The sequence below is a fragment of the Heloderma suspectum genome, chromosome 1, assembly GCF_057233095.1.
Source record: "Heloderma suspectum isolate Gila_16-S chromosome 1, 16-S_ref, whole genome shotgun sequence".
Taxonomy (NCBI): domain Eukaryota; kingdom Metazoa; phylum Chordata; class Lepidosauria; order Squamata; family Helodermatidae; genus Heloderma; species Heloderma suspectum.
Window position 1 is genome coordinate 140,329,189 of NC_139458.1, and position 27,929 is coordinate 140,357,117.

The 27,929-nt window shown below is 49.2% G+C and overlaps 2 protein-coding genes across 8 annotated transcripts; one reads left to right on the forward strand and one right to left on the reverse strand.

The window, feature by feature from the left end:
- The first annotated feature begins 5,167 nt into the window (after positions 1–5,167).
- RPS6KB2 (ribosomal protein S6 kinase B2) lies at positions 5,168–27,905 on the forward strand. Of its 7 annotated transcripts, none has more exons than XR_014783756.1 (16): positions 5,168–5,290; positions 5,597–5,631; positions 8,194–8,317; positions 10,724–10,792; positions 10,873–11,020; positions 11,158–11,215; positions 12,987–13,087; positions 13,227–13,317; positions 13,441–13,531; positions 14,096–14,203; positions 17,296–17,358; positions 18,525–18,602; positions 19,537–19,644; positions 20,623–20,735; positions 24,248–24,348; positions 27,795–27,905. XR_014783756.1 is itself a non-coding variant. In XM_084804160.1 (15 exons), exons 1-15 carry the CDS (start codon positions 5,216–5,218, stop codon positions 24,264–24,266), a joined length of 1,281 nt encoding a protein of 426 aa, XP_084660286.1. In that variant the 5' UTR covers positions 5,168–5,215; the 3' UTR covers positions 24,267–27,897. The 7 variants fall into 7 exon arrangements, 5 of the variants coding, with proteins under 5 accessions (XP_084660286.1, XP_084660268.1, XP_084660305.1 ...); XR_014783755.1 differs by having other exon boundaries at positions 27,108–27,900; XM_084804160.1 differs by having other exon boundaries at positions 24,248–27,897.
- Positions 22,172–27,277, reverse strand: PTPRCAP (protein tyrosine phosphatase receptor type C associated protein). The gene is made up of 2 exons (XM_084804197.1): positions 27,215–27,277; positions 22,172–23,128 (listed from the first exon to the last, which is right to left on the reverse strand). The coding sequence occupies exons 1-2, from the start codon at positions 27,218–27,220 to the stop codon at positions 22,523–22,525; spliced, it is 612 nt and encodes a 203-aa protein (XP_084660323.1). The 5' UTR covers positions 27,221–27,277; the 3' UTR covers positions 22,172–22,522.
- Positions 27,906–27,929: the final 24 nt, after the last annotated feature.

Consider the following 27,929-nt stretch of genomic DNA (forward strand, 5'->3'; position numbering starts at 1 on the left):
ATGCGAACCGAGAACTACCGGAAGTACAAGCTGGGTTTCGAAGAGGCAGAGGAACTAGAGATCAAATCGCCAACATTCGCTGCATCATGGAGAAAGCAAGAGAATTCCAGAAAAACGTCTATTTCTGCTTCATTGACTACGCTAAAGCCTTTGATTGTGTGGATCACAACAAACTGTGGCAAATTCTTAAAGTGATGGGAGTACCAGACCACCTTACCTGTCTCCTGAGAAACCTGTACGAGGGTCAAGAAGCAACAGTAAGAACCAGAGATGGAACAACCGATTGGTTCAAAATTGGGAAAGGAGTACGACAAGGCTGCATATTGTCACCCTGCTTATTTAACTTATATGCAGAGTACATCATGAGAAATGCCGGGTTGGATGAATCAGAGGTCGGAATTAAGATTGCTGGGAGAATTATCAACAACCTCCGATATGCAGACGATACCACCCTAATGGCAGAAAGTGAAGAGGATCTAAAGAGCCTCTTGTTGAGGGTGAAAGAGGAGAGTGCAAAAGCTGGTCTGAAACTCAACATTAAAAAAACTAAGATCATGTCATCTGGCCCCATCACTTCCTGGCATCTAGAAGGGGAAGAAATGGAAGCAGTGACAGATTTTACTTTCTTGGGCTCCAAGATCACTGCAGATGGTGACTGTAGCCATGAAATTAAAAGACGCTTGCTCCTTGGGAGGAAAGCTATGGCAAACCTAGACAGCATAGTCAGAAGCAGAGACATCACCTTGCCGACAAGCTATGGTTTTCTAATCAAAGCTATGGTTTTCCCAGTAGTAATGTATGGCTGTGAGAGCTGGACTATAAGGAAGGCTGAGCGCCGAAGAATTGATGCTTTCGAACTGTGGTGCTGGAGAAGACTCTTACGAGTGCCCTGGACTGCAAGGAGGTCAAATCAGTCCATCCTAAAGGAAATCAACCCTGACTGCTCATTGGAAGGACAGATAATGAAGCTGAAGCTCCAATATTTTGGCCACCTAATGCGAAGAGAAAACTCCCTGGAAAAGACCCTGATGCTGGGAAAGACTGAAGGCAAAAGGAGAAGGGGACGGCAGAGGATGAGATGGCTAGATAGCATCACCGATGCAATGAATATGAACTTGAGCACGCTCCGGGAGAGAGCTCAGGACAGGAAGGCCTGGCGTGCTATGGTCCATGGGGTCACGAAGAGTCGGACACGACTGAACGACTGAACAACAACAACAACAACCCCCACAATAAGCTGCAGACCACCCCAGGTCATATATCTGCAGATCCAAGAAAGTATCTTCAATGAAATGGCATTGAATCACATCCAGCCCAAAGCCGCCTTTGTGCATAGGGAACTGTCAGGCATGGCACCTCCAAGATAATCATAGCTAAAATATGTAAAAAAGAATAAGGAATTGGGTGTGTGCACCCCAAAATAAGCTTTGGGACACCCACATCCAAGAGAATGTGCCCTATGCTATGGCACTGAATTACATTCAGACTGAAAGCTTTCTTAGGGTGCAAGGCACTATCAAGTATGACACCACATGCCAATAATAGCTAAAATATAGAGAGAAGAGTTAAAAACAGTGTGCACCCCACAATAAGCTTCAGGCCACCCTAGATCATACAGATTCAGGAGAGTATCCTCTGCATGATGGTAATGAATGCTTTCCCAATGCTGGAGCAATGCTTTCTTTGGGTGCGAGGCACTGTCAAGTGGGTGCACCCACATCAATTTCATTCAAAATACGTAGAAATGTGTGTGTATCCAAAAATCAGCTTTGAGTCACCTCAAATGATACACCCACATATCCAAGGGCGTATCCTCGATGTGATGACATTGAATTGCATCCAGCCCAATGTTTTCTTTGGGCACAGGGTGCTATCAAGTGTGGCCCAGTCAAGCCAGTAATAGCCAAAATATACAGAAAATAATATGATGTGTTCCCAGTTACTTATCCTTTTCTATGTAATTTTTAATGTTGGTGTGGGGGCATCCATTTGACAATGCATTGCATCAAAAGAAAAGCTTGAGCTATCTAGTAGAGAATTTCTACTTGATGTGAGGGTATATTACTTTGGGTGGCTCAAAGCTTATTGTGGGGTGCATACACGCAGTTCTTTGTTATTTTGTACATATCTCTTATCTCATTGGCACATGTGGTGTACCCACAGGACAATGCCTTGCTACCAAAGGAAGTTTTGGGCCAGATGCGATTCAATGCCATCTGGCAGAGGCCACTATCCTGGATTTGTGTGCCTATGATTTGTGTTGGCCCAGACTTATTGTTGGGTGCATGTTCCCCACATGTTGATAACCATTTCCCCAGAGAGAAGACTAGAAACCCTCTCCTTGATATGTTGGTTTTCTAGAGGAAAGGAGATTGTTTTGGGGAGGTGGGTGGGGGGAGTTAACATACAAGCATCAGAAGGGCCCTGCTGGATCAGACCAAAGGCCTTTAGTCGAGCATTCTATTCCAGCAGTAGCCAACCATATGCCTACACCCAGGACATAAGCGCGATAACACCCTCCCATTCATGTTCCCCAGCAACTAGTATTGAGAGGCATACTGCCACCGATGCTGAAGGTAATACGTAGCCATCAAGACTGGTAATCATTGATAGCCTTATCCTTCATTCCAACATGCACCTCTACCTGTCCCAAGAAAAGCTTGACCACTTGATTCTTTTGTTTGTATAAACTAGCCCTTACTTCAGAATGTTATTTTGAACAAAGACATCTATAGCCCCATAAAGCCCCATGGAACACTGAACAATCAGTTATTTTATTCTCAGTCCAGCTCTACTTGAGGGCAAGGTGTCCTGTGTAACAACTGGTCATCCTGGATGCAGATGTGCACCCTTGTGCACATAAAACACACACATCCAGCCAGTCCACTGAGGGCCAGGTGGGTGGATGTCATCAACTTGCCCATTGTGGAAGTCAAAAACAATTTCACTCGCAATCCTAAAAAGATCAGAATGTCAAGTGTGTTGAAAATGGGCAGAATGGGAAGATGACATATTTCTACAGCTCCACACCCCTATATTTGCCGAGCATCTATGCAAATAGACAAGTGCACGCAGATGTGCAAACCGTGTTTTGGTTCCTTAACATGCCGTACCATTTGTGCCTCAAGATTTGCATAATAAACTGTTCAGAGAAGGCTATAGTTGTGGTCTAGCATAAAGCATATTGGTCTTCAACTGGTGAGGACCCACTACTGTGTCACAGCACTACCACCATACAGAGATATAGTAAAAACTTAAGAAGTGGGTTCCCAATGCATATTTGGGCTAAAAAGGTTGAAGACAACTAGCAAGACTAATTTCTGAACTAGGTAGGGGTATATTATAGTTTGCACAAGTATCACAAGGGGCCGCCGTTGAACCGACTCATCCCACAGAAGAGGAGGTGGTATATTTGCACAGAGAAATTCAAAGATGCTTTGCAGAGATAGAAAATACTGAGTGACATACAGCATAAACTTCCAGTAAAAAAAAAGAGAGCTGCCATCATCCATGATTGTCTGTGGCTGCCATAGACTTACAGTGTAATCCTATACAGGTCAACTCAGAAGTTAGCCCCATTTACTTTAATGGGGCTTACTCCCAGATGAGTACAGAATTGCATCCTTACTACATTTTCTTACCAGTGGCCATGTTGACTGGGAATGATGGAAGCTGTAGTCCAACACATCTGGAAAGTACCAGGTTAGGGAAGGCTGTTGTACAGGGTGCAAAACCCCTATATTCATTACACTCGATGATAGAGTGAAAAATCAGTACATTTTTAAAGGTTCAAAAAGGATTTTAGTCTTATTTGCTTACTTTAAAAAGTTTAAAATTAACAGTTCCATTGTGTGAAGATGGGACAGGTATGAAGTTGGGCACCCTGCTGCTGCCTCCTCAAAGACCCATGTCTGTGTGGGGCACCAGCGAGCAATGAGGCAGAGCTGGGGTAGGGGCCAACGGTACACACAGGAACTGAGGTGAGGTCGGGGACTTGCTTTGCAGGGGGGTTGGGCAAATTGCCCCCCCCCATCTTCCAGGGCAGCCCTGCAGCTGCCCATAGGGTAGCAATTGAGAAATTCAGGATCTTAGGGTAGCTGTGATTAGGCAATAGCCTGTACAACATGCCTTGCACGATAAGCTGCTTAGAGATATTTTAAAATATGTTCAGCGGAATATAAATATATTAAATAAAATAATGACAATTCATGTTCTAACTTAAAGCTCCTATATTGTGTGAAGAATTTGGAGTGCTTGAGTTTTTAAACGTTTAAAAAATTGCCCAGCCAATGCAAATACAGTCCATGGATATTATCCCCATATCCAAGGGGAGGGGTGGCATTGTGACACAGCGTTAAGCCTTGCGATATATTCCATTGTTATTTCTATGGCAGGGGCCAAGAGACATCCCTGTAACATAGTACGGTGTTGCTATTCCTACATTATTTTGCAAGGGTTGAGGCTGAGAGAGGGAGAGAGATGGTTTACAACAACCCCGTAATGTAGTACTGTAACTCCCACATTGCATAGAAGGGCTGAGGATGGGAGAGCGCAGTTTACCACAATCCGGCAATGTTGTCGTATTACTATGCTCCTACAAATACCTTTTTGTACAAAATCAAGGGTGTTACCAAAAGCGTTTAAAAATGCTGCACTACATTTTACACCTCGTCCAGCCTGGTCAATTGCTGTCGGCGGCTATTCCAGAGTTCCGGCGTGGAGGAAGACAACTACCACATAAAACACAGCTCAGATTACAGCAACGGGTAACACTAGCTGAACTGCCACCTCCGCCGCCCGTTAACCCAAACTAGCGCTCGACTAAATCCATGCGGACCTCGGGCTCCATTCGCTTCCAGGATCCACCCTTCCCACAACGCAAAATGGAGTCCCTCCCCCGCCCTCCATCAAACAAGAAACTAGGGTTCCCAACCTGAAGCCTGCCAGACCTCTTGGCCTACAACTCCCAGCATCCCCCAACGAGTTATGCGGTCTGGAGGATGCTGGGAGTTGTAGGCCAAGAGTCTGACGGGCACCAGGTTGGGGAAAGCTAGGCTAGGCTCCCGCTCTCCTTCTGATAAGCTACCCCAAAATGGCGGAGGTGTCCGTCCCATCATGATGACACGCACGTCGCTGGGGGGAGGGAAAGAGGGCGATGACGAAAGGCGAGGAGGCGGGGCCCGGAAGGCCGCGGGGTGATCGCGGAGCCCCCGCCATGGCCGGTGTCTTCGATATCGACCTGGAAACGGAGGAGGGGAGCGACGGGGAGGAGCCTGAGCTGGGAGCCTTGGTGAGGCGGGGTAGGAAATGGTAGAGGGTGGGCCCAGCTGGGGGGGGGGAGGGAGGAGGAAAGGGAAAGGGGGGAGGAAGGAAGGAAGGAGCAGTGAAATCGCATGCATGTCGAATCAGAAGTAAATTTCATTGAGTTCGGTGGGGCTCACTCCCAACAACTACACTCCCAAGTAAGTGGACGCAGGGTTGTAGTCCCAGTATCTAAAGCCTCCTCCCACCCCACACACACTGACTCTGACCAGGGCGTCCCATGGCATGCCTGAGTACGAATTCTGGCGCTGACCTCTGCTTTATCTTTTTCCAGGAGGTGGACTCAGATCCTCGCAACAGTGGGCCAGAGTAAGTACAATACAAAGTGTTGGATTCAGACTTATTCCTACTTGGAGTAGACAAGTAGGAATAATTGAAACCAATGGCTCCTGTTGAAACCAATGGCGCCTAAATCCTGTTGATTTCGATGGGTCTGCTCTAAGTAGGAATAAGGCTGGTTCTAACCCATCGTCCCATGTTCCCTCCTTGGGAGGGGCCTGCTTTGCTTACTCACCAAACCAGCCTGTCAGATGTGTCCATACTTGGTGTCTCCTCCTCACGTTACCTGAGAAATGGGCAGGCAGGCAAGAATAACCTTGATGGGTCAGGTCATCAAGGGTCACCTGTAGTTAGGGATGTACGAAAGTCACCTTTGACGAAATTTGCTTCGCGGGGGGGGGGGGGGAGGCGCCCCATCCCTCCCACCGCGAATCCCGGCTGGCCGGGAACGCAAATGGCGGTGGCCGTAGCTGCCATTGTTTGCATCCCTGCAGTCAGCCGTGATAGGCTACGTAAATGTTTACGTAGCCTATCATGGCTGAGTGAAAAAAAAAAACCCTGCGCGTATGCAAATAGCGGCGCCCATGGGCGCCGCCATTTGCGTTCCTTATTTTGGCACGTGTAGTCTACGTAAACATTTACGTAGACTACGGCGAAAATAAGGGAAACGCAAATAGCGTAGCGTCTATGCTATTTGCATTCCCCTTATTTTCGCCGTAGTCTACGTAAATGTTTACGTAGACTACACATGCCAAAATAAGGAACGCAAATGGCGGTGCCCATGGGCGCCGCCATTTGCGTACGCGCGGTTTTGTTTTGTTTTTTCACTCAGCCTAGTAAACATTTACATAGCCTATCACGGTATTTTTTGAAAATCTAGCCGTGATAGGCTACGTAAATCTTTACGTAGCCTATCACGTTTTTGTGTGTGTGTGTGTGTGTTTTTTACTGGAAATGGCGGTGGCGGCAGCTGGTCAGAAGACCGGCTGCCGCAGCTGCCGCCGAACCGCCGCCGAACCGGAGCCACCGCCACCAGGGAGATTTGCCAAAGGTAAGTCCCGTCCCGGGGGGGCAGACCATTTCGCCACCGATTTCAGGGGGCCGAATGCGCTGGCATTCGGCCTCCCCGAGATTTGTGGTGAAATTCTCTGACATCCCTACCTGTAGTCTAGCTAGTCAGATGGCTCTGAGAAATTCACAGGCACGAATGAATGTCTCCCCCACCCCCGCTGCATGGTCTGCGCATCTAGTACTTGGAGGCACCCCCTCCATTCCTTGAAGTGCAATTGCATGTTGTTTGTTATCCAGTACTGTTGATGTAATATAATGGCACCTCAAAGCATTGCATAAGCCAGCTTTTTGATCAAAGGGAGACAACAGAGGGATGGGAGAAGCAAGGATAACAAGGGATGTTATCACGTCCTCGGCACTGAATCGATTCCAAACTACCATCACTAGATTCCCACGCACAGTGGTAACATTTGTTAAGATTCCCCTGTTCTTTACCACCCTGATAGGGAATATAGCAGAGTGATTGAGAACATTGTTGTTCCCTCACTGTATCGGAGGCTAAGACCCATCTGGTTCAGCATTCTGTTTCCGAAAACTGAGTTACAACAGATGCTGCTGGACATTCTCAAAGCAAGGCATGAAAGTGATGGTGGCAGCGCTTGACATTTAACAGGATGTGGAGGTTCCATTTAGCCAGTTACTGAACTATCTCATTGTATGTGTTTGTCTTTTTTCTTAAAAAAAAAAAAAAAAAGCCATCTAAGTCAATGGCTGTTGCCACATCTTGTGGTAAGGAACTGCATGTTAATTGCATCTTGCGTGAAGAAGAACATCCCTTGGTAGTAGGTGCAGGATAGGCAAATTGATGCTGTCAGATGACCCGGTGTTCCTAGGAATTTTATAAGATCTTGAAGATGTGAACGTAGGGTTATATCCAATGATGTCTTTGTCTTAGCGGAAAGCCTTTCTTCTCATGGGAGTCTGGGCTGCAGTGGATAAGGAGGGGGATCCAGAAAAATTGGGTGTTCTGACTTGTGCGAGCAGAAGCACTTTCTGCAAAGGTAAAGCCAGCACTGGATACAACATTTAGAGAGCAATCCTGTGGTTCCTGGCGAGCATCTCAGGGACCATAGGATAGTTTGGATTTTCCCCTCCAAGGCTGGACACAGTGCTAGTCCTGTGGACAGTTCTAGACTGTCAGATTGCTATAGAAATGGTGTTTTTTCTTGTCTTTTGAACACCTAGGCTTGGGTTCTAAGAAAACTGAAGGAAGTTCATGGAAGGAAAGTTTCCCATCACCCCCTCCTCCTCCTTGTAGCCCTCCACACTGTTTAGGAGGGGGACCCATCTTCTGGAGAGGCATTTTTGGGGTTCCAGGAAGAGGGTATGGGCAACTTCCCTCATGAAGTTAACTTATTTTAGGGTCCAAGTCGATGCCTTCATAGAACACATACCACAATTCTCTCTCTCTCTCTTTCTCTCTTCCCCCCCCTTTTTAAAAGCCTGACAATCCTCACTCCTATGGAGCCTCCTGCTCTTGCCCTGCTCCTTTATTGTCTTGTCCTCTTTTCTCCCCCTCAGGGTGGTGCCAGGATATTATGAGGAAATTGAAATCTCTGAGAGCATTGTCAATAATGGCCCAGAGCGCATTGGGCCCCACTGCTTTGAGCTGCTACGCGTCCTGGGCAAGGGTGGCTATGGCAAGGTGAGCAATGGTTGGGGGGAGGGATGGCAAGATTTATTTTATTATTTTTATTACATTTATATCTTGCCTTTTTTCCTCTTGCAAAAGGAAACTGAAGTGGCTTATATGGTCCTCCTCCTCTCTATTTTACCCTCACAACAACCCTGTGAGGTACGTTAGGCTGAGAGTCAGCGACTGGTCAAAAGTCACCCAGCGAGCTTCATGGCCAGGTGGCGCCTAGAAGCCAGATCAGCCGAGTCCCAGTCCAGCGCTCTAAACACTACAGCACACTGGCTCTCAGTGTTAACCCCACCCCACTGAAGAGGTTCATGGTGCTGGAGAGACCATTACCTTTAGGAATGTATAGATCCCTGCCCCCTTAAAGCCTTCCTAGGGCAGTGGACTAATTGGACATCCGTCAGTTTGGATTTCAAAATCTCTGGAGGCCTTTTATCTCGCTGAGGTAGTAAACCTGTGTCTAGGCTGTATCACTTTGCATAGCAGGTGGTGACTCACCTGATGGAATGCTCCTCCATGGGTCAAAAAAAGATTCCTCTGCACAGTAAACTAAATACAATTAATACAATAATAAAACTAGCATGCCAACTAGAAGGCTGATCTAGAACTCTTCTCCCCAAACTCTGTGTGAAGGGAATATTTTGTGTCTGCATGTGTTTGTATATGGAGGAGCATTCACTCATGTGACTTCCAACCTGCAGCCTGTGGTACAGCCCAAACAGGTTTAGCACCTCATCGAGAAGTAGGCCAGACCACTGCTTTGTCAAATACCAGCTGGACAAGAACCATCAACACAGCTGCCACAAGTTCTCCTGGTTTAAGGAGAAAGTGAGACAGATGAAACAGGAAATAAGACAAGTAAGAGGCTGCATGCACTTGACTCGTGCCACAGTTAATCAGTTAAAACACAGGTTATTTTTAAGGCTGTCCCATGGTGATGAAAGCATTCTTCTACTTCCGTTGAATCTACAAAGGTGAATGGGCTGGTGAGTCCTCTTTTGCCCACTGTGACCATTTTATCACCTGCTTTGCAGATTACATTGCTTGGTTTTGGTTTAGCCAGGGACATGAATGTCTGCATGTAGCTCCCAGTTTAAGCTCAGAATTCAAGGTACTAAAGGATCCAGAGGTGTCCGGTTTTATTTAGATTGATTTCAGTCAGTGTGGAAAGTATGTTTAGGGACATGACAGCAACCACTTGCAACGGAGATCCTTAGCCATCTGGGAGAAGCTGGGCCTTTAACTAGATAGGATTATGCATAATTGAGGAAGGGTGGCATGCCACGTGGCTTAAAGATGCAGTCTTTTAATCCCTCTTTCAGGAACCAAACCTGGGTGTGGATTTTCCATCCATTTATTGTCCAATTTCCAAGTGTTCATGTCAGAGAAAGTAGTCCTCCTGTATCTTCAGGCATGCCTGGGGTGCTATCCTATCTTCTGGATCTCTGCTTTTCTGGATTTCATAATAGGGCATAACATTGAGTGTGTTTGCGACCTTGGCTAACAATCAGCAGGGGTATTTGAACTCCAATTATCCTGTTACATCTTTCTGAATCCTTCTGTATCATTGACAGTATTATAGTGGAAAGGACTGTGGGCAAGAGTGCTCTTGTTCTCATTAAGGGGTTTCCAGAATCCAGGTGTTTTTCACCCCCTTTCTCTGGGGTTCCACAGGAATCCATTACCTCCCTGCCACCCCCACCCCCCATACCACTAAGTCTGATCTTTAGAGACATTGAAGTGTGCTGATGACACCCAGCCCTATCTCTCTTTTCCATGTCCTGTAGCCTCGTTGGTAATTCAGTATCTGACTATGGTTGGGGACTAGCTGTGGGCAGCCAGTTGGAAGCTGAATCCAGAAATGACAGGAGCCCCCTTCTGATCCACAGCCAGCAATTCCTTTCCAGAAAGACCCACGCGAACAGCCAGCCCTCCTTTCTCTCTTTCGCTTGCATGTACACTTGTAGCCTGGGATTGCGTCACTCTGAAGCAACCCCCACACTGCAGAGCGTGCAAGAGAAGGAGGCTTGCGATTTGGCAGCTGGTGGGATTGGGGCCTCTCCACTTCAGTCTCCTGGCATCCCATGGGTTCTCGAGTGCTTGACAGGATTGCCTTTCCTCTACTCTAGGGGTGTCACACCTTTCAGCCTGAGGGCCATATTCAGTTTCAGGGAGGGGGGGCCACGTCCATTGGCGGCTGGGGCCAAAGGCAAAGAAGCAGGCCACAAACACCAGCAACCAGCTTAAAGCTCTTGCCGCCAGTAACGCATTCCAGCCTTTTAGAACGGGAAAAAACCATGCCAGGAAACCATCGAACGATCAGCAGTTGGGAGAAAGGGGTAGAGCCAAGGGAAGGGGGCATGATCAGTCCCTGAGAGCTGGGACTTTCTGCTTCTGTTTCCACTGTAGGTGTTCCAGGTACGGAAGGTGCAGGGCACCAATGCAGGGAAAATCTTTGCCATGAAAGTCCTAAAGAAGGTAAGCCGTCCCGTTGCCACTCTGTGTGGCTGGCCATGTGGCTTAGCAAGTCCTTAATTCTCTCTGGGTGCTTCCTGCAGGCCAAGATTGCCTGTGATGCCAAAGACACAGCCCACACAAAGGCGGAGAGGAATATCCTGGAGGCCATCAAGCACCCATTCATTGTGGACCTCATCTACGCATTCCAGACCGGTGGCAAGCTCTACCTCATTCTGGAATGTCTCAGCGGTATGGAAACCCAAGCGCTGTAGGGAGAATCACTCCAGCGGTTCCATCAAACAGCCTGGGATCTGGCCCATGTGGGTTGGGGTGGGGGGGCTGTGCTGGAGTGGCCTGATGGTTCCTCTTTCTCCTATGCTTCCTAGGTGGGGAGCTGTTCATGCAGCTGGAGCGAGAAGGCATCTTCCTAGAGGACACAGCCTGGTCAGTGAAAACGCTACCATAGCCTGAACTGGGCTAGTCAGGAGGACTGGCTTTCTCTCCTGCAGGCTTTCTGTCCTGTTTCTTGCACTGGCCAGAGCTGGGAAAGGTGGTAATGGGGGCAGCTGGAAAGTGTTCGAGTGCTCCCATCTGATCAGAGAGAAGAACTTGGCCACCTCTTTGCAACCAGATCCTCTGTTACTTGCAACAGCTCTCTAGGTGGAGTTTGAATTAAGGGAAAAAGGTAAAGGTAAAGGTGTCCCCAACCAGTCGTGTCTGACTCTAGGGTGCGGTGCTCATCCCCGTTTCTAAGCCGAAGAGCCAGCGCTGTCCGAAGACGCTTCCGTGGTCATGTGGCCGGCATGACTGAACACCGAGGTGCACGGAACACTGTTACGTTTCCCGCCGAGGCGGTACCTATTTATCTACTTGCAATTTCTTGCTTTCGAACTGCTAGGTTGGCAGAAGCTGGGACTGAAGACGGGAGCTCACTCTGTCACGCAGGACTCGGGTCTCGAACTGCTGACCTGCCGACCTTCCAGTCTGCAGTTCAGCGTCTTAACCACTAAGCCACCGTGGCCCTGGAGTTTGAATTAACTGCTGTTCAAAGTCCCACAACCCTGTGGGAAGGACTGAGCACATGGGTCCTCAGCACAAAACGGTCGCCTGGACGGGTGGTGGTTTTGTTCTAACAACCCATACGATTGGTCTTGCTGAATTGGTTGCAGGCCTTTGAACGTACAGCGCCATTCCATAGGATCAACCCACAGAGAAACCTGAATGGTGCAGCAGTTATGTTTTAAGGTGTGCCTTCATTTGAAAACAGTTCCGTGGCATTTACATCTCTCCCTGCTGCACTGTGAAATCAACAAGCTGCTATTTAAGAATCTGTAAGGTACATGTCAGGATAAATATGGCTTGCAGATACAACAGCAATTCAAAAGCAATTAGGGGAGGCAAATAAGGCAGCTTTTCTCCGTCGTAGACCAATGAAAGAGTTCATTATATTTGTGTAGAGTGGCATGTTGTCACTCCTCTCCTGGGCCTGACAGGGAGGAGCACCAAGCCTCATAAATGCATGCAGCTGTTCTCATTCTGATGACTCCTCTGTAGACCCATCCAGAGTTTTAACTGGTGCTGGAAGTGGGAGGGCAGGCGGTAATGCCGTACACTCTCGCATAGCATATTGGATTGCTGCTAAACCAGCCTTCCCTGCCCTAGTGCCCTCCAGATGTGTTTGACTACAACTCCTATCATCCCTTTGTAGTCCAACCATCTGGGGGATGCTGGTTGGGGAAGGCTGTACTGAAACATGTCTTTGAGGTGCGACTAGATTACATGCAGAAGACACCCTTGGGAAATGCAAGTCTTTGATTAGGAGCATTATAATGGTTGTCTTGCCTGGTTGCCCCTGCTGGTTAAAATTTCAGAAATCATCACATCTTTTCCTCTTTCTCAAGCAGACTGTAACCCTGACTTACCTGTGCCAAATAGGCATTCCCACCTGTACCTGAAGGGACAAGATCCAAGCCAGCCAGCTCCTCCCTTGACAGCTGGGTCCTTCATTCCCACAGATATGGATTAATCTTGCAGGTTGCGCTGCCCTGCTGGGGCCCTTTTGATGGACTTCTGGCTTTCTCCCATTGACCTGCATTGCCTGTTATTGGGGTCCTGGAGTGGCGGCTCCTCAAATATAGGGCTGTCAAACACGTTCTGAACCATGTGCTGTTGCTTGTGTTCATGTTGTGCTTGGATTCTTTTTTTGTTCTTCCAGTTTCTATCTGAGTGAGATCATTCTGGCTCTTGGCCACCTCCACTCTAGTGGCATCATCTACCGGGATCTCAAGCCTGAGAACATCATGCTAAACAGCCAGGGTATGTAGTAGTATCCCAATTTTCAAACCGGGGTGGGGGTGGGGGGGGCGCTACATAGAATTGAATATGGTCCTTTCTACACTGTGTCCCTAGCCAGGGGAGTAAGACGATCTCACCTTTCTGATTTGCTCTTCTGTAGGGCACATTAAGCTGACGGACTTTGGCCTTTGCAAGGAATCTATCCACGATGGTGCTGTCACCCACACCTTTTGTGGCACCATAGAGTACATGTAGGTGACGTGGGCTCCTGGGGGAAATCCACATGACTCTGTCCTAGTTGGAGTTGGGCGAGGGATGTCTGAATGAATAGGTCTCCCCTTGTTCACTCTGTCTCTCTCCCCCTCTTCATCCAGGGCCCCGGAGATATTGATGCGCAGTGGCCATAACCGGGCTGTGGACTGGTGGAGCCTCGGTGCGCTGATGTACGACATGCTCACTGGATCGGCAAGTCTCGCTCGTGCTGTGACTGAAGGCAGGGGTGGAAGCAACAGAGCATAGGGTGTGGCAGAAGTGAAGCCACACAGTGATGGGAGGTGGGGGTGGGGAGAGGAATTATAGACCAGCGGTTCTCACTTGATAATGGGTCAGGTATTGCAGAGAAGCCTTGTATGTGAGCCAAATGGTTGCCATCAAAGAGTAATAGGAATAATGTGCTCCTAGCATCCCAATCTAGAAACTGCACTGGTTCTGAATCAAGGCAACATCTCACTGCTAGATCTAGCAACACGTTGCGGGGGCACTATTGTAGAAGTGGTTCTTTGCCCCTTGGGCTGTTGCGTCTTTGATTGTGTGCCTTAATGTCTCTGTCCCTGAGCCCAGCAAAACCCGTTGGCTGCCCTCTCTGCTCTCAAGGGGCTATGCTTGTGGTCGCCTATCAGTTTGCCACCAAGTTCTTTGCTGCACCCTTTCCTTCACTGTCTTCCTCCCCTCCTGCAATTGCTTGGGTTTCCAAGCAGATCCTTCCTTATCCTGTGTCCATTCTGAGCCCTTTGTGCCCATGCCTTGCAGCCTCCATTTACGGCCGAAAACCGCAAGAAGATAATTGACAAAATCCTGAAGGGAAAGTTGGTGTTTCCACCCTACTTGACACCGGATGCCCATGACCTGATCAGGAAGGTACAAGCCTGCTTGTCACTTGAGTAGGCCCTGCAGATCTGGATTTTTTACTGTCTTGTTTGTTATACTTCTGCCCTCCTTCCCCCACCCCAGGGTGTTTTACTATTGCTGTAAAGCAGAGATGTGGAACCTCTGGTCTGCAGAGCCCCTGCCCCCGGGAGGAATCTCCTCTGAAAGAATCCCTGCTGTTATCTCTGATCTGAGATTGGAGATAACAGTGGAGATTCCCCTGAGCACCACTTTCCCTCCCAATTTGGCATCCAGGCGAATCCCTATTGATATCTCAGATCAGAAACAACAAGAAGGATGCAGGCAGCTGGGAACTTAGACTGGGACTGGCAGGAGCAGCCACTGGCCGAGTGTCTTCGCACCACCACCCCTGTGGGGGCAACATGGTTACCAGTTGTTTTTTGGGCCCAATTCAAGGTGTTGGCATTGACCTTTAAAACCCTATATGGTTCCAGCCCAGTCTAGCCTAAGGAGCGCTTCCGACAACACCAGAGACGCCGCTCAACGAGATCGGCCTTGGTAGGCCTTCTCTCTGTCCCATCAGCTAGGACAGCTAGGCTGGTGAGGACTAGGGAGAGGGCCTTTTCTGTGGTGGCCCCCACTCTGTGGAATTCCCTCCCTAGTGACCTTCGCCATGCTGCCTCTTTGATGAGTTTCCGCTGGGCTTTAAAAACTGGGCTGTTCAGGAGGGCATTTGGGGTGGGTTAGGGTTTTTTAGAGCAGTGTCGTTCTTTTGTTTTGTTCAGTTGATTATGTAAATTTGTTATTAGTACTGTACGCTGCCTAGAATGGCAGCTAGTAAATCAAATAAAAATAAAACATGTCCCACACAAAGCCAGGGACTCAGCAGCTGCTCCTCCCAGCACCAGCAGAGGCCCTTTCTCCATGCCGAGAGAGGCATGGAACTCCATATCTTGGCATGGAGAAAGGCAAAATGGGTGAGGCAATAATATCAGTGGGTGTGATCACACCCACTGATGTCATCCAGCTGCAGAAGGCCTGGTGGCGGGTAGTTCTCCCCCCCCCCCCACACACACAACTTGGTTCTGCACCCCTGCTGTAAAGCTGTAGGTGGACTGTCTTTGTATGGATTTGGGTAGTGCCACATAAAGGCTTGGCTGATATTCTGTTAATAGACCTTCCGCACAAGTCATCTGCTCAGGTTTTCCTAGATGTGCTTGGCTGTGTGTGTGTTTGTAGCAACCACAGATTTTGGCTGGCCTTGGTAGCCAACTCCAAACCTGTGGTTATCAAGACCCTGATCCAGAGGGGCAGGTTCTATATTTGAAGAGATGCTGAACTTTAGAGGCAAGAGCCCCTAAAGCCCAGCCTGTGGTCAGTGATCATGGCAAATGCATTAAAACAGCAAATGTAGCTTAATGTCAGAAGTGTAAAGAGATGCACGTTGGGGCAAACTATTCCAACTTCACACGCACACTGATGGGATCCAAGCTGGCAGGGACTGCCCAAGAAGGAGATCTTGGGACTGTGGTGGCTAGCTTGGTGAAAATGTCGACCCAGTGTGTGGCTGATGTGAAAAAGGCAAATTCCATGTTGGAGATCATTAGAAAAGGAATCAAAACTAAAACTGCCAATATCAGAATGCCATTATATAAATCTGTCATACAACTACACTTGGAATGATGTATACAGTTCTGGTCACGGTACCTCAAAAAGGGTACTGTAGAGCTGGAAAAAGTGCAGAAAAGGGCAACCCAAACGATCAAGGTGCTGGAGCAACTCTCCTATGAGGAACGGTTACAACATCTGTGATGGTTTAGCTTAGAAAACAGGTAAGGGCAGACTTGACAGGGGTGTACAAAATTATGCGTGGTGTGGAGAATGTGGATAGGGAGACATTTTTCTCCCCCTCTCATAATACTAGAATCCAGGGTTGTGGCACAAAGCTGGCTGGTGGGAGATTCAGGACAAATAAAAGGAAGCACTTCATCACACAGCCCATAGTTAAGCTCTGGAACTTGGTTTCACAAGATCTAGCGATGGCCACCAACTTGGGTGGCTTTGAAAGAGGCCATTCATGGAAGATAAGGCTATCAGTCATGATGACTGTATATTGCCTCCAGTATCAGAGGCAGGATGCTTCTGGATGCACGTTGCTGGGGAACGTGAGCAGGAGGGCGCTATAGCACTCATGTCCTGCTTATGGGCTTCCCACACGCAATGGTTTGGCTGCAGTGTGAACAGAGTGCTGGAGCAGATAAGCCTGTGGTCTGATCCAGCAAGGCTCTTCTTGCCCTCTTATCATCCCCCTCTCCAATTTGAAGCTCAGAAGGGCTCCCAAGCACACATGTGAGCCTGAGGTGCCACCTCTTCCTTCCCAATACATTTCAGCACAAGAGCTCCCATTCCCTTCCCCTCATGTGTCCCTGCCCTTTCTAGCCCGAGCGGAGGAGGCGTGTGTTCATGGGATCTGCATAACCCCCCCCTTGCAGATGCGGTCCACCTTCCTTGCAAGCGTGGAAGTGGCCAGGGGACCCCGCGGTTTCTTTTTTCACTCCTTTTTCCATCCACTTGTTTCCACTGCTGCTGTTGAAGCTGTCGCTTCCCATCCCACTATTTAGAGCGAGAAGCGAGTCAACTCCTCCCTTTCCAGTACCTCTTGGCTCGAGGAAGTACTCTGTGCACAAGCGGCCACAGCACAGTATGCATCTGCACACCTGCTCCAGCCGACTTAGGCTAAAAGGGGTGGGGACGCAGTGGGGAGGGGGCAGTCCTCCCTGTGGAGCACTCCTTGGTGCTGAGAGATACAGTGTGCAGCGGCAGTAGTGGGGATCACTTATCTCCCTCACTGGGGGGCGGGAGCAAGGCAGGGAAGGAGCCCCTGCTGTAGCATGAGTGATGGATGGATTTGTGGGCACCTGCTTATGTGAAGCAGGTTACAACAGTAGCGGGATTCAAGCTAGTCCTGCATTGAAGAAGCCTGACAGAATGGAATGGAGGTTATTGTGATGTCGCCACACTGGAAAGCTTATGACTGTGTCCAGGCTGCCCGAAGAGTCTGATTCTGCCCTTTAGCCTTAGCCAAGGCAGTATTTCCTCAATGTGCTCTTTCCTTTCTCCAGTTCCTCAAAAGAAATCCCAGTCAGAGGATCGGAGGTGGGCCAGGTGACGCTGCAGACGTGCAGGTAAAGTCAAATTGGGGGGTGGGGGGGGGCAGCAATGGCAAGGTTTGCTCCTGACAGGTATTGTGTTAACAAAGTAGGGCAAAAATGTGACCGTGTCCAGGCCTGCACATGTTTTGCTGGTGCAGGAGTTGGGACAGAATTTGAAATCCTGAGCACTTCTCTCCTTCTTGGAAAAGCAAGATTCTATCCCTTATGGTGACAGAGCTGGGCTTTAAATTGTGTGGGCTCTCAGAAACCGGGAAGGGGTGTGTGTGTTGTCCTCTGAGCATGCTTTCCAAGAGGTGGGGCTTCAGTGTCTTGCACAGTTTTGCCCCTCCTAGTAATGAGTAAAAGCAGAAGAAATGCTTGCAAATGTGCTTAGATTAAACATAGGTTGCAGAATTCAGCTTTTCATAGTATAAAGCAGCCATCCCAACCTGGTGTCTTCCAGATGTGTTGGATTCCAGCTCCTATCATCCCCAGCCAGCAGGCTGGGGGTGGTGGGAGTTGAAATCCAAATATTTGGAGGGCATCAGGTTGGGGAAGGCTGGTAGATGGTGTTCCATCTAATCTGAGGTCACCCAAGATGTATTCAGGAAAAGCACATAGTACAGCACTCCATGGAGTGTGGAGCCAAAAACCTTCTCCCTCACATGCTAGCTTCTACAGGCAGGAGAATCTTGTGCATGGGTGAAGCATAAAGATCTCTGATCCCCTATGTGCATTCTGAAGTGGCACAGTCCATAAAGGGATGAACCGTATTTGTTTTCTGAAATATGCAGATTGGCTCTAATTCTGAACTTGAGAAGTTCTGGTTTGGCCTATGCTGGTCACCAAGGTGAAATAGCTGCTAATGGAGCTGTCCTGGAGCCAGCCGCCATTCTGCTTCTGCTTAGTGTTCCAACGACTGGCACAATCACCGTGATGTCTGTTAGCGCTGCCACCTTCACGGTTCTCTGCTGCCATGCAAACACAGCAGTCAAAGTGGGCTGGGGAGAGCCAAGAGAGTTTTCCTGGTACTCCTTCTGCAACTCTCTGGGTGGAATGCAATTTTTCCACCCAGATGTCAGCGTGGCCACAGGCTTGCAGGAACGCAAGGGCAGATGCGAAACTTCCATAATGAGGGTTATGTGTTTCAGGAATCACAATAGGTTCTGGGGAGCACTCCCTTGTCTTTTCTCTTGCAGAGGCACCCTTTCTTCCGCCATATTAACTGGGATGACTTGCTGGCCCGGAGAGTTGACCCACCCTTCCGTCCATTCCTGGTACTGCCACCACCCTTGCTGTCCTCCCTCCAGCCTGTCTTTTCATCGTCCCGCATCTCAGCCCTGCTCCTGACAATGTTGGGTCTCCTCAGCCATTTTGTGTGTCCTGCTCTCTAGCTTGGCTAATGATGGTTTATAAAGAAATGCTGAGTTGAGACCGTAATTGCTTTCTGCACCACCCATACGTTCCCTTAATGGACTTTAAGTCATTATGTGGATGCTCACTCCCTGTGTGCTTTGTATTTCTCTGTACCTTCCCCCCACCCCACCCCACCCCACACACCACAAGTTAGCTTTTTTTAGCCCAGGGGTGGGAAGCTTGTGGCCCTCCAGATGTTTCAAGCCTGCAACTTCCATCGTCCCTCACCAATGGCTATGCTGGCCAAGCCTGAGTCATAGGACAAAACATCAGGAGGGCCACAAGTTGCCCATCCCTGGTTCAAGTGCTGTGTGCCAGTTCTTCATGATGTGTTTGTGAGCAGGGCATCACAAGATCATTTCACTTTAGCTTTGCTCATTTAAATTCCTTTGTCAATTCCAACCCAGTGCTGTCTAGCCTTGCTTAACTAATGGTGCAGTTTCTCTTACTGTATGTACTAGAAACATGTCCATGTGTCCTTTGTTACCTGGCCAAACTGGTTGTGTAGGTAGTTGCTGAAATTGACTGTTTTTCCCTGTTCACCCGTGACAAGATGGCTAAAACGTAGCATGGGGTAATGAATCCTCATTAAGTGATCTGCAATGTGTTATTCAAGACAGTCCTCTAAATGGGAGCTGCTGGGAGAAAATATGGTACCTCTCCATCCTTTGTCCAACTCACCTTGCCTAATCAGCATAGAGGAAGGTGTGGTGTCTCCTGTCTCTCCTTCGAAGTACTGCAGCTCCTCTTCCTCATGGCACACTGAGCTCCTCTTTCTCCTCTTCCCATCCACAGCAATCAGAAGAGGATGTCAGTCAGTTTGACACCCGCTTCACTCGCCAGACCCCTGTGGACAGTCCCGACGATGGCACCCTCAGTGAGAGTGCCAATCAGGCTTTTCTGGTAAGCAGGAGGTCCTGTGACGGGGAAGAGCTGGTGACAGAGCTCTGTACAGCAGGGGTGGGGCTGTAAAGCATGGGGGGGAACCTTTTTTCCTAGGGCCACAAGCCAGCAGTGGGCAGGTCCAAGCCCATAAGTGGGTGGGGCCACCCTCTCAGATTGATATAGATTATAGATCGATAGAATCTATATGTATAAAACCATAAGAAGAGCCCTGCTGGATCAGACCAAGGGTCCACCTAGTCCAGCATTGTGGTCACATAGTGGCTAACCAGCTGCCTGTGGGAAACCCACAAGCAGGGCATGAGTGCAACAGCACCCTCCCACCCGTGTTCCCCAGCAACTAGCATACATAGGCATACTGCCTCAAATACTGGAAGGAGCGTATAGCCATCGGGACTAGTAGCCATTGATAGCTTTATTCTCCATGAACTGAGAATAGAAGTGCTCTCTCTCGATATACGCACACGCATGCACTTGAGGATTCACCCCACCCTTCCTGCAGCCAATAGGCTTGAAAAAAGACTCCCACTGAAGCCAATGGAAAGATGTTTTCAAGCCTATTTGCTGGGGCGGAACCTCCTTGAAAGTCACAGCACACAGGGAAGGGGGCTTAACACTTCCCTTTCCAGCTGTGCACTTGCATCTCAGGCTGTGGGGGGGGATTTAAAGCATAATTGCCATGTGGTGTAGGTGGGGCCCGTGGGCTGGACCTGGCTGGCAGTTCACCTATGATGCAAAGCAGCCTTCTCCAACCTGGTTCCCTCTAGGTGTTTTGCACTACAACTCCCAGGATTCCTGGCCATATTGGCTGGGGCTGGTGGCAGTTGAAGTCCAAAACATTTGGAGGACACCAGGTTGGTGAAGGCAGATGCAAAAGTGGTGCTGCCTCTTGACAGGGCAGGGAAAAAGTGAACCAAATCTCGCATTGCAGTGGTGGCCAGGACCATGGCAGTGCTGACCAGGTGTTTCCTCCTGCAGGGCTTTACCTATGTAGCTCCATCAGTGCTGGAGAGCATCAAGGAAGGCTTTTCCTTCCAGCCCAAACTGCGATCTCCACGGCGTCTCAACAGCAGCCCCCGCACACCTGTCAGGTAATGCTGGAGTGAAGGAGAGTCGGGAGGTAGCTCATGGGATTGGTATTAGGAAGGGTGAAAGCAGAGCCAGATGGTGTAGTGGCTAGAGTGTTGGGCTGGGAGTTGGGAGGTCCGGGTTCTAGTCTCCACTTGGCCATGGAAGCTCACTGGGTGACTTTGGGCCAGTCACAGACTCTCAGCCCAACCTACCTCACAGGGCGGTTGTTGTGAGGATAAAATGGAGGGGAGGAAGATTTTGTACGCCGCCGTGAGTTTCTGAAGGAGGAAAAAAGGCGGGATATAAATGTAATCAATCAATCAATGGCTCCTTGCTTAGCAAAAGAAATGCTTCCTCTGGTATCCCATGCCCAGCTAATCTCCTGTGCTGTTTGCTCTTGTGTCTGGGGCTTAGAGCCACAGGAATGAAAGTGAGAATGGGGGAGGAAGGTGTGTCAGTGGTGAAGTGAGTGATCGCCTTAACGGCAGCCCATGTTTTGCAGCCCGTTAAAGTTCTCACCCTTTGAGGCCTTCAAGCCAAGTGCACCGGTGGAACTGATGGAGCTGTCGGCACCCCCACTTACACCTGTACCAGAAGTCACCGCCCCGCTGCCCATCAAAACCCCATTGGGCAGCAAGAAGAAGAAGAAGAAAGGAGCCCGAGGGCGGGCACGGTAGCTGGGGCCACGAGATGATGAGCGGACTGTCTGCCTTGCCGAGCAGAGCTCTGTGCTAGCTGGCGGGGGCCTGAGCTCTGCCACAGGGACTTCCAGCCCTGCTGGGGAGCACGTTTCCTCCCCCACTGCAAGGGCCCACCTTCCCTCCCAACTGCAAGGGACTGCATGGTGTTGGTGCTTCCCCTGTGTAGGGAGTATTCCCCACACAAGGTGCTTTCAATTCAGGAGAGAGAGGTGGGAATAGAAGGAGCTTGAGATGCCTAATGGAGCAGTCCCAAGATTCCTGCCTGAAGCTGCAAGTGTTGCCATCCTTTTTTGCAGTGTGTTGGCATGAGTGTGAGTTGCAGTAGGGAGGGCAAAAGGCCTGGCTTCCCTCACTGCTGCTGCCGGATCTGTGCCAGTTAACGGTTTAGAACTTGTAAAGCAAGGGGAGCAACGTTTGACTGGGTGGAAAGGAGCCAGCTGTTTGTGGGTGGCATTGTACCCTTTCCCAGGAAGCTTCTTCACCCATCTACTTTTTCCAGCGTGTACCCAAGTGCCAAAAACTACACCCCCCTCCCTTCTGTCTCCCTAAGGGGCTGTTGCAAGAGAAGCCCTCCCCTCCCCTCCCCGGCAGCTACCTATCTAGGCCTCTTCAGATCCTTGGCTGGGAAGGCATCCCAACAGAATCATGATTTGGGCACATGCCCAGCAAATGGGCAGCTCATGGTGATCAACGGGCCCTGTAAGCACTGCTGCTATGATGTACGTGGAGCAGGATCAATGCGCAGAAGCATAACTACAGTGAGAGGGCCACCGTGCACGGTCGTACACTTCAGTTGCCCCACCAATGGAGGAAGCTGTTGAGGTGCAGCCAATCTCCCCTTTGCTTTATTGTCAGAGGGAAGGTACTTGAAAAAGAAAAGAGGAGGAACAAAACACTGGCTGCCCCTTGGTGCGAGAGGCAAGAACAAGCACGAACACGGGCACAAACGAGAAGGGGGAGCTAGGCAAAGCAGGGCAAGAGCGGCCCCTGCCCTGTCCGTGGGACTCGACCCTGTGGCAGTTGTCGGACGGGGCTGTGGCCGAGCACTACTTCTGTCTGTAGTTCTCTCTGCGGAGAGTCCAGCAGCACCCTCCTGCCTGCAGCTTCTAGAGAGCAGTGACGTGCAACTGTTTGCCACTGTCCTCCCAGGCGGCTGTCCCGGAGAAGGAATGCAGGCCGCTAAGCAGGGCTTCTGCGCTGCCCTCTGTTGCCCTTGACTCCCCCTCTCCCTCAGAGGGCTCCTGCAGCCTTGCCTCTTTGGGGGGCTCGGAGTCGATGCTCTCGCTCAGGACGGCCTGTCTCTCCTGCTCCTGCTCACTGTCTGCCTGCTGGTGGAGCTGCTCCTGCTGTCGCTCCTCCTCCTCTGTGTCGTCGTCCTGCTGCTGCTCCCCCTCCAGCTCTTTATCGCTCGGTATTTCATCCTGGTAGCCCTGGGACAGCTCCTTAGCCTGTGCCTGCCCCCAAAGCACCTGCCAGCGGAGGATCAGGCCCCTCATCAGGCGCCGGGGGTGGTATCTCCCTTCCGTCTCACGGTTCAGCCGCCGCCACGCTAGGAACAGCGCAAGGAAAAGTAACAGCAGCAGGCAGACCAGAAGACTCACGGAGACATCATCGCCCTTGTTGCCACCCCTGCTGTCGCCACCTGTCCCAGACAGGCCTTTCGCTGGAAACAACAGGAACAGGGCAGAGAGCACATGCGGGAGCCCGAGCCTCTGCAGAAAGAAAGGGGCCAGGATGAGTCCCTGCCGTCCGCTTGCCCTTTTAACCTCTCAAGCAGTTTACCTTCACTGCGTGGGTTGTGGAATTCTGTACAGTATTAATAGGGCTTTGATGCAGCCTGGGAGGGGCACCTGGACAAAGGCGGAAGGAACAGCAGGGCCTTGCCAGCTGAGTGTTTACAAGTCCTCCAGCTAGGTGCTGGGGCTAGGAATAGAAGAACAACAGCAAAAGGAGTTCCTAGCCTTTTGCAGTCTCCAGGCCCTTTATTGGATGCTCCTACGAGTCTGATAATAGAGGCTTTACAGGATCACTAGAGACCACTTGCTGCGTGCTGTGATTTAAGAATGAGAGAGAAGAGTGATTGTGTCCTGGCACAAAGTCCAGCTTTGTGGTCATAGCCCACAATGAAGACACGGCTGCGTGCCTGCTGCACTAAAGAAAGAAAATAATTGTGTGCCAAGAAACGCTTAATTATGTGACTACAAATTATGCAGACAAGGTTAATTTACATGCATATTCTTATTTTTGCATATTTCTCCTGCTATTTTTGCATAACTTATTCTAATTCATTTTGTTGGTCCCAGGGAGGGACAAGGAGCTCTGCAGGGCCTTGAAGTCCCACCTCAGCTACTGGTGTGGCTTCTGCATTGCCCACATGCATTCTCACTCTTCTGATTGGGAAGAGATGCTAAAACTGTGCTCTTTTAAAAATAAATGCTGCGATTCTCAGGAAGCTGAATTCTGTGTCCAAAGCCACACTCTCTGGGCCTTCTGCCCTCTCCATGGAATCCCAGCATAAAGCCCCAACGTTGGTGGCAAAAGGCAGGGCCTCTCTGTACCTTGAGTGGTTCAGTGCTTGCTGGTGTCTTCCAGTCTACAGCAATGACTGAAAGCAGGGATGGGTGAGATTTACATTTTGATTTTGATAATTTACCAAAATTCTCAGAAATTGAGAATCTTTAAAAAAAACTGAACGTGGGAGAAACCAAAATTGACAGATTTGTCTATCCAGGCCTAGGGCTTTGAGTGCTTAGCCCTTAGAAGACTGGGTTTGAATCCCTGTGTATGCAACTACATTAGTGCTTAATTGGGGTTGTCCCCTCTTTTTCCAGACAGGCTCCTCTGCTTTAACTGCTGTAGGGCAGAGATGCACATCACGGTCCTCTCCATGCTGGGAATAGCTGTATCTATTGAATGGGGCTGGTCCAGATGGGTGAGAATTTCCTTTCCTTTTGTTTTTGATGAGAACTTGAGATTTAAAAGAACTGAATGCAGGAAAACAGGAAACTGACAGATTCGCCTATCTCTAACCAAAAGGGACTGTACCATTTACATCCCGATCTTCCCAAGACACCTTGAGTCACAGTACGCTGGGGAGCGAGAGGGTCTCTGCTTCTGCCCATGACCTTTCCCATGCTGCTGCTTCAGCTTGGTGCACAGGAAGCTCCTGTTTGGACAAACCCTCTGCGTTCCCATTGGCCAAATGGTAGGTATTTGAGACAGATGCTGGAGGAAGGAGAACAGTGCGAAGCTGGTCTACTAAAAGAAGACTGCAAGATGGTCTTGGTTCAGCCACGTGTTGCGTAGCGACCCCTCTGCTTCTCACGGAGGCTTGGGCTGCTCCTTACACTGGCACAAAGGAAGCACATGCCAGGCGTGGCTCTTTCTACCCTTTGGTCCTTTCCCTTCCATCTTACCTAAGCAAAGGCTGCTGAATGTAGTTTCAGCAGTGGAGCCCGTGGGGAAGGTCTTTGATGTTCATATTCCATCCCTAGCACATTTGTGGCACTGCGTGGGCAAGTGTTGTTTAACTTGTCCATCTCCCCAGCATTTTCTTGCTTTGCAGCTTTCACTGCCCAATGCTACCATTCTCCCTGTTACTTTTCCACTTCATCGCAGAAATCCAGCATGATGCTGTCTAGCAGCTTGGCACTCTAGCTTCTTGGAATTTCTGTATTCTGCATATTGGTTTAAGAAATGGTCATGGAAGCTGCTTGGTCTGGCTGGCAGGAGGGGGTGGACCCGCACTTCCTACAATTTGTTCTAACCATTTTGGCCTTAGAAATAGAGATTGAGCTGGTCAAGGTACAGGACTCAAGCATGGGCACTGTCAGTTCCCACAAGTCATGCAGCATGAATGCTTTGGCACATTCTGCAACAACAGATACATTCTCTCAACTCTATAAACTAGCCAACAACCAGCTGCAAGGTTGCTCTCCCTTCCAAGGTAGCTATGGGGGCACGTTGAAGGGAGAATTGAGGGAAGAAAAGGAATGTGCAGAAATGGCTTCTGTTAATGGAGCCCATGTACGAGCGTACCAGCTCTACTAAAAATTAAGCTAAATGGTGACCCATACCCTTATTCTACACCACTCCCCCAAAGTGCAGTAACAATGTTTGAGGGCTGTGTGCATGTACATATATATATTATGAGTAGCCCTTGTTGTTAGCTTTCGTCAGACCACTTTAGCATTTTCAAGAATTATTAGTTTAGGAGTTGTTCTGTTACAGTGCACTACCAGGGACAACAGTTCTTTTAGTGCCCTATTTTCTGTATAGCTGATGTAGGTCTCTACCTTGGACCAACTACGATGCCAACTGAAGGCCTTGCACTACAGTGTTTCTGAATAATGCTGAAAGGCATAAAGTGTGAGGCCTACAAGACAGAGGCCTTTCTAAAGGTGGACAGGGGAGCATAAAGAGCCCACCATAGTGGTTCCACCACAGATTAAGGGAGCAGCTTTACAAACTAAGGGCTGGAGTTGGGGAGAAGGTACAGTTGTCATATTCCTTAACAAGCTGTAATTGGCCACCTGGACAGGTCTCCAAGCTACTCAACATAGCTCCCAAAGAGCAAACAACAGAATAACTTAAACAGGTCTCCGTTAGCACTGGGAGGTTCTTTAGCATAGAAGCAGAAATATCGTCTTATGGAGCAGAGTAGCTTAGAGTAGGACAAAACGTGATAGTGGGAAACAGGCACAGCTTGCCTATAAAAATTGTCAGTGGAATTAGGATGGAAAGGCAGAACTAAGGACTGCAAGCAGTGAAGAAAGAGCAGTTCCAAAGCTGCAGTGCCTGGTTTTACCACACCAAAGGGAACCAGGATGCGTATGCGTTTTAAGAGCTTGCTACTTCCTGTGGACTCGGTGACCTGGTTTGCATGATCACAGGGCGGTTAATAAGCTACGATGGCTTGTTAACCACCATGCACGTGCTGGTTGCATTTTCATAATGACCCTCGGAAGTGCAGCTTGTTGTGTTGTGCAAAGCTGGCCGGGATGGCTTGCTGCTGTAATTAACAAGCCGCCCAGAACCTACAACAGCACCGTGGCTTATTTCCCCAGCTGCGATTGTGCGAACCAGGCCAAATGCCAGAATGAAGTGAATGTGGCACCTCAAGGTTTTCACAGTTTTCTTTAAAAACTTCCATACTGCCTTTCCACTTAAGTATGGGCTAGACTGAGGAACCACTTTCTCCCCCCTTATAAGAAAAGAACCCCTAGTGCAACAGGACCCCAGTGCAAAGTCTACTGCATTTCTCCCCTAGTGGCAGGAAAATGAATAGGATGAAAGTAACTCTGACGAACTAGGGAAGGGTATGTCTACCTCTGTAGGGCTTAGGACAGGCAACTTGTGGCCTGCCAGATGTTTTGGTCTACAACTCCCATCAGTCCTAGCCAGTATAGCCAATGGTGAGGGATGACTGAACTTGTAGGCCAAAACATCTGGAAAGCTACTTAGGCGCATTAATCAGCCAGGGCAAACAGCCCTCTTATCCTTTCTTCTGCACTGTGGCCCTTCTTCACCATTCCCTACTTACCCAGGGAGACAGAGCCTGCAAACTTCTGCTTGAAGCCAGAGGAAGAGCTGGGTTGTGGGAGAACAGAGGACAGACCCCAAAGCTTAGCTGGCTGTCAGTTTTGGCTCAATGGAGCTCTTAATTGTAGGGTGACACATTCTTTCTTCTAGATGTCTTGGTCACCACTGCTTGCCCCAGCTGGACCTACAGATCGTTCTCTCCCTCCTCACCTTCACATTCATCTGCTGGCCCAGCCCTGTTGGACCTGACCACTTACCATCATCAGGAGTGGAGCGCTTCTCTCCTCCTCTTGCTGCTGTGTTGCATGTAGCCTCGAGTCAAATGAAACTTTGCAACCGCATTAGGCTGTGCGCATAAGGGGGGAGGGCTTCCTGCCTGTACTTGTCATGCAGTGCAGGGGATTTGCTGCGAAGCTTTGCTTAGCACCCTTTGCAGAGTCTACCTATTTTGGGTAATTCAGAAAATATTTGGGACTTCCCTTTTGTCATTTATGAACTTGATGAAGATAGGCCTAAATGGAAGGAGGGGGGGCAGAGAGAGAAAACCAGAAACAGGTCAAACTCCTTTTAAACAAATTTGTTTTGCAAACAGTGCCCATTCTGTTTAAATATAAAAAGGTATAGAGAAATATGAAATGCACCAAATGAAGCATTTTGGACAGCTGTCAGTGGTTGTCCCACCTTATTTTAGGCTTATGGTTTGTAATCAAGCAAACTCCTACATTTGTTTGGTTTGTAAAGCCAGTGTGGCGAAGTGGTTAGAGTGTTGGACTGGGGCTCAGGAGATCTGGGTGACTTTGGGCCAGTCACTGACGCTCAGCCTAACTTACCTCACAGGGTTGTTGCAAGGATAAAATGCAGAGGAGGAGGATCACGTATGCCACCTTGGACTCCTTGGAGGAAAGGCAGGATATAAATGTAAGAAATAAACAGATAAATCAATTACTCATCTGGGCTAATAGAATTGGAATA

Excerpts from the sequence above, each read along its gene's own strand:
- RPS6KB2 (XM_084804142.1), top strand. The coding sequence starts at position 5,216 with ATGGCCGGTGTCTTCGATATCGACCTGGAAACGGAGGAGGGGAGCGAC. Across the intron at positions 10,793-10,872 it reads CCATGAAAGTCCTAAAGAAG|GCCAAGATTGCCTGTGATGC; the intron begins GTAAGCCGTCCC and ends TGCTTCCTGCAG. Across the intron at positions 19,645-20,622 it reads GTGCCAATCAGGCTTTTCTG|GGCTTTACCTATGTAGCTCC; the intron begins GTAAGCAGGAGG and ends TTCCTCCTGCAG.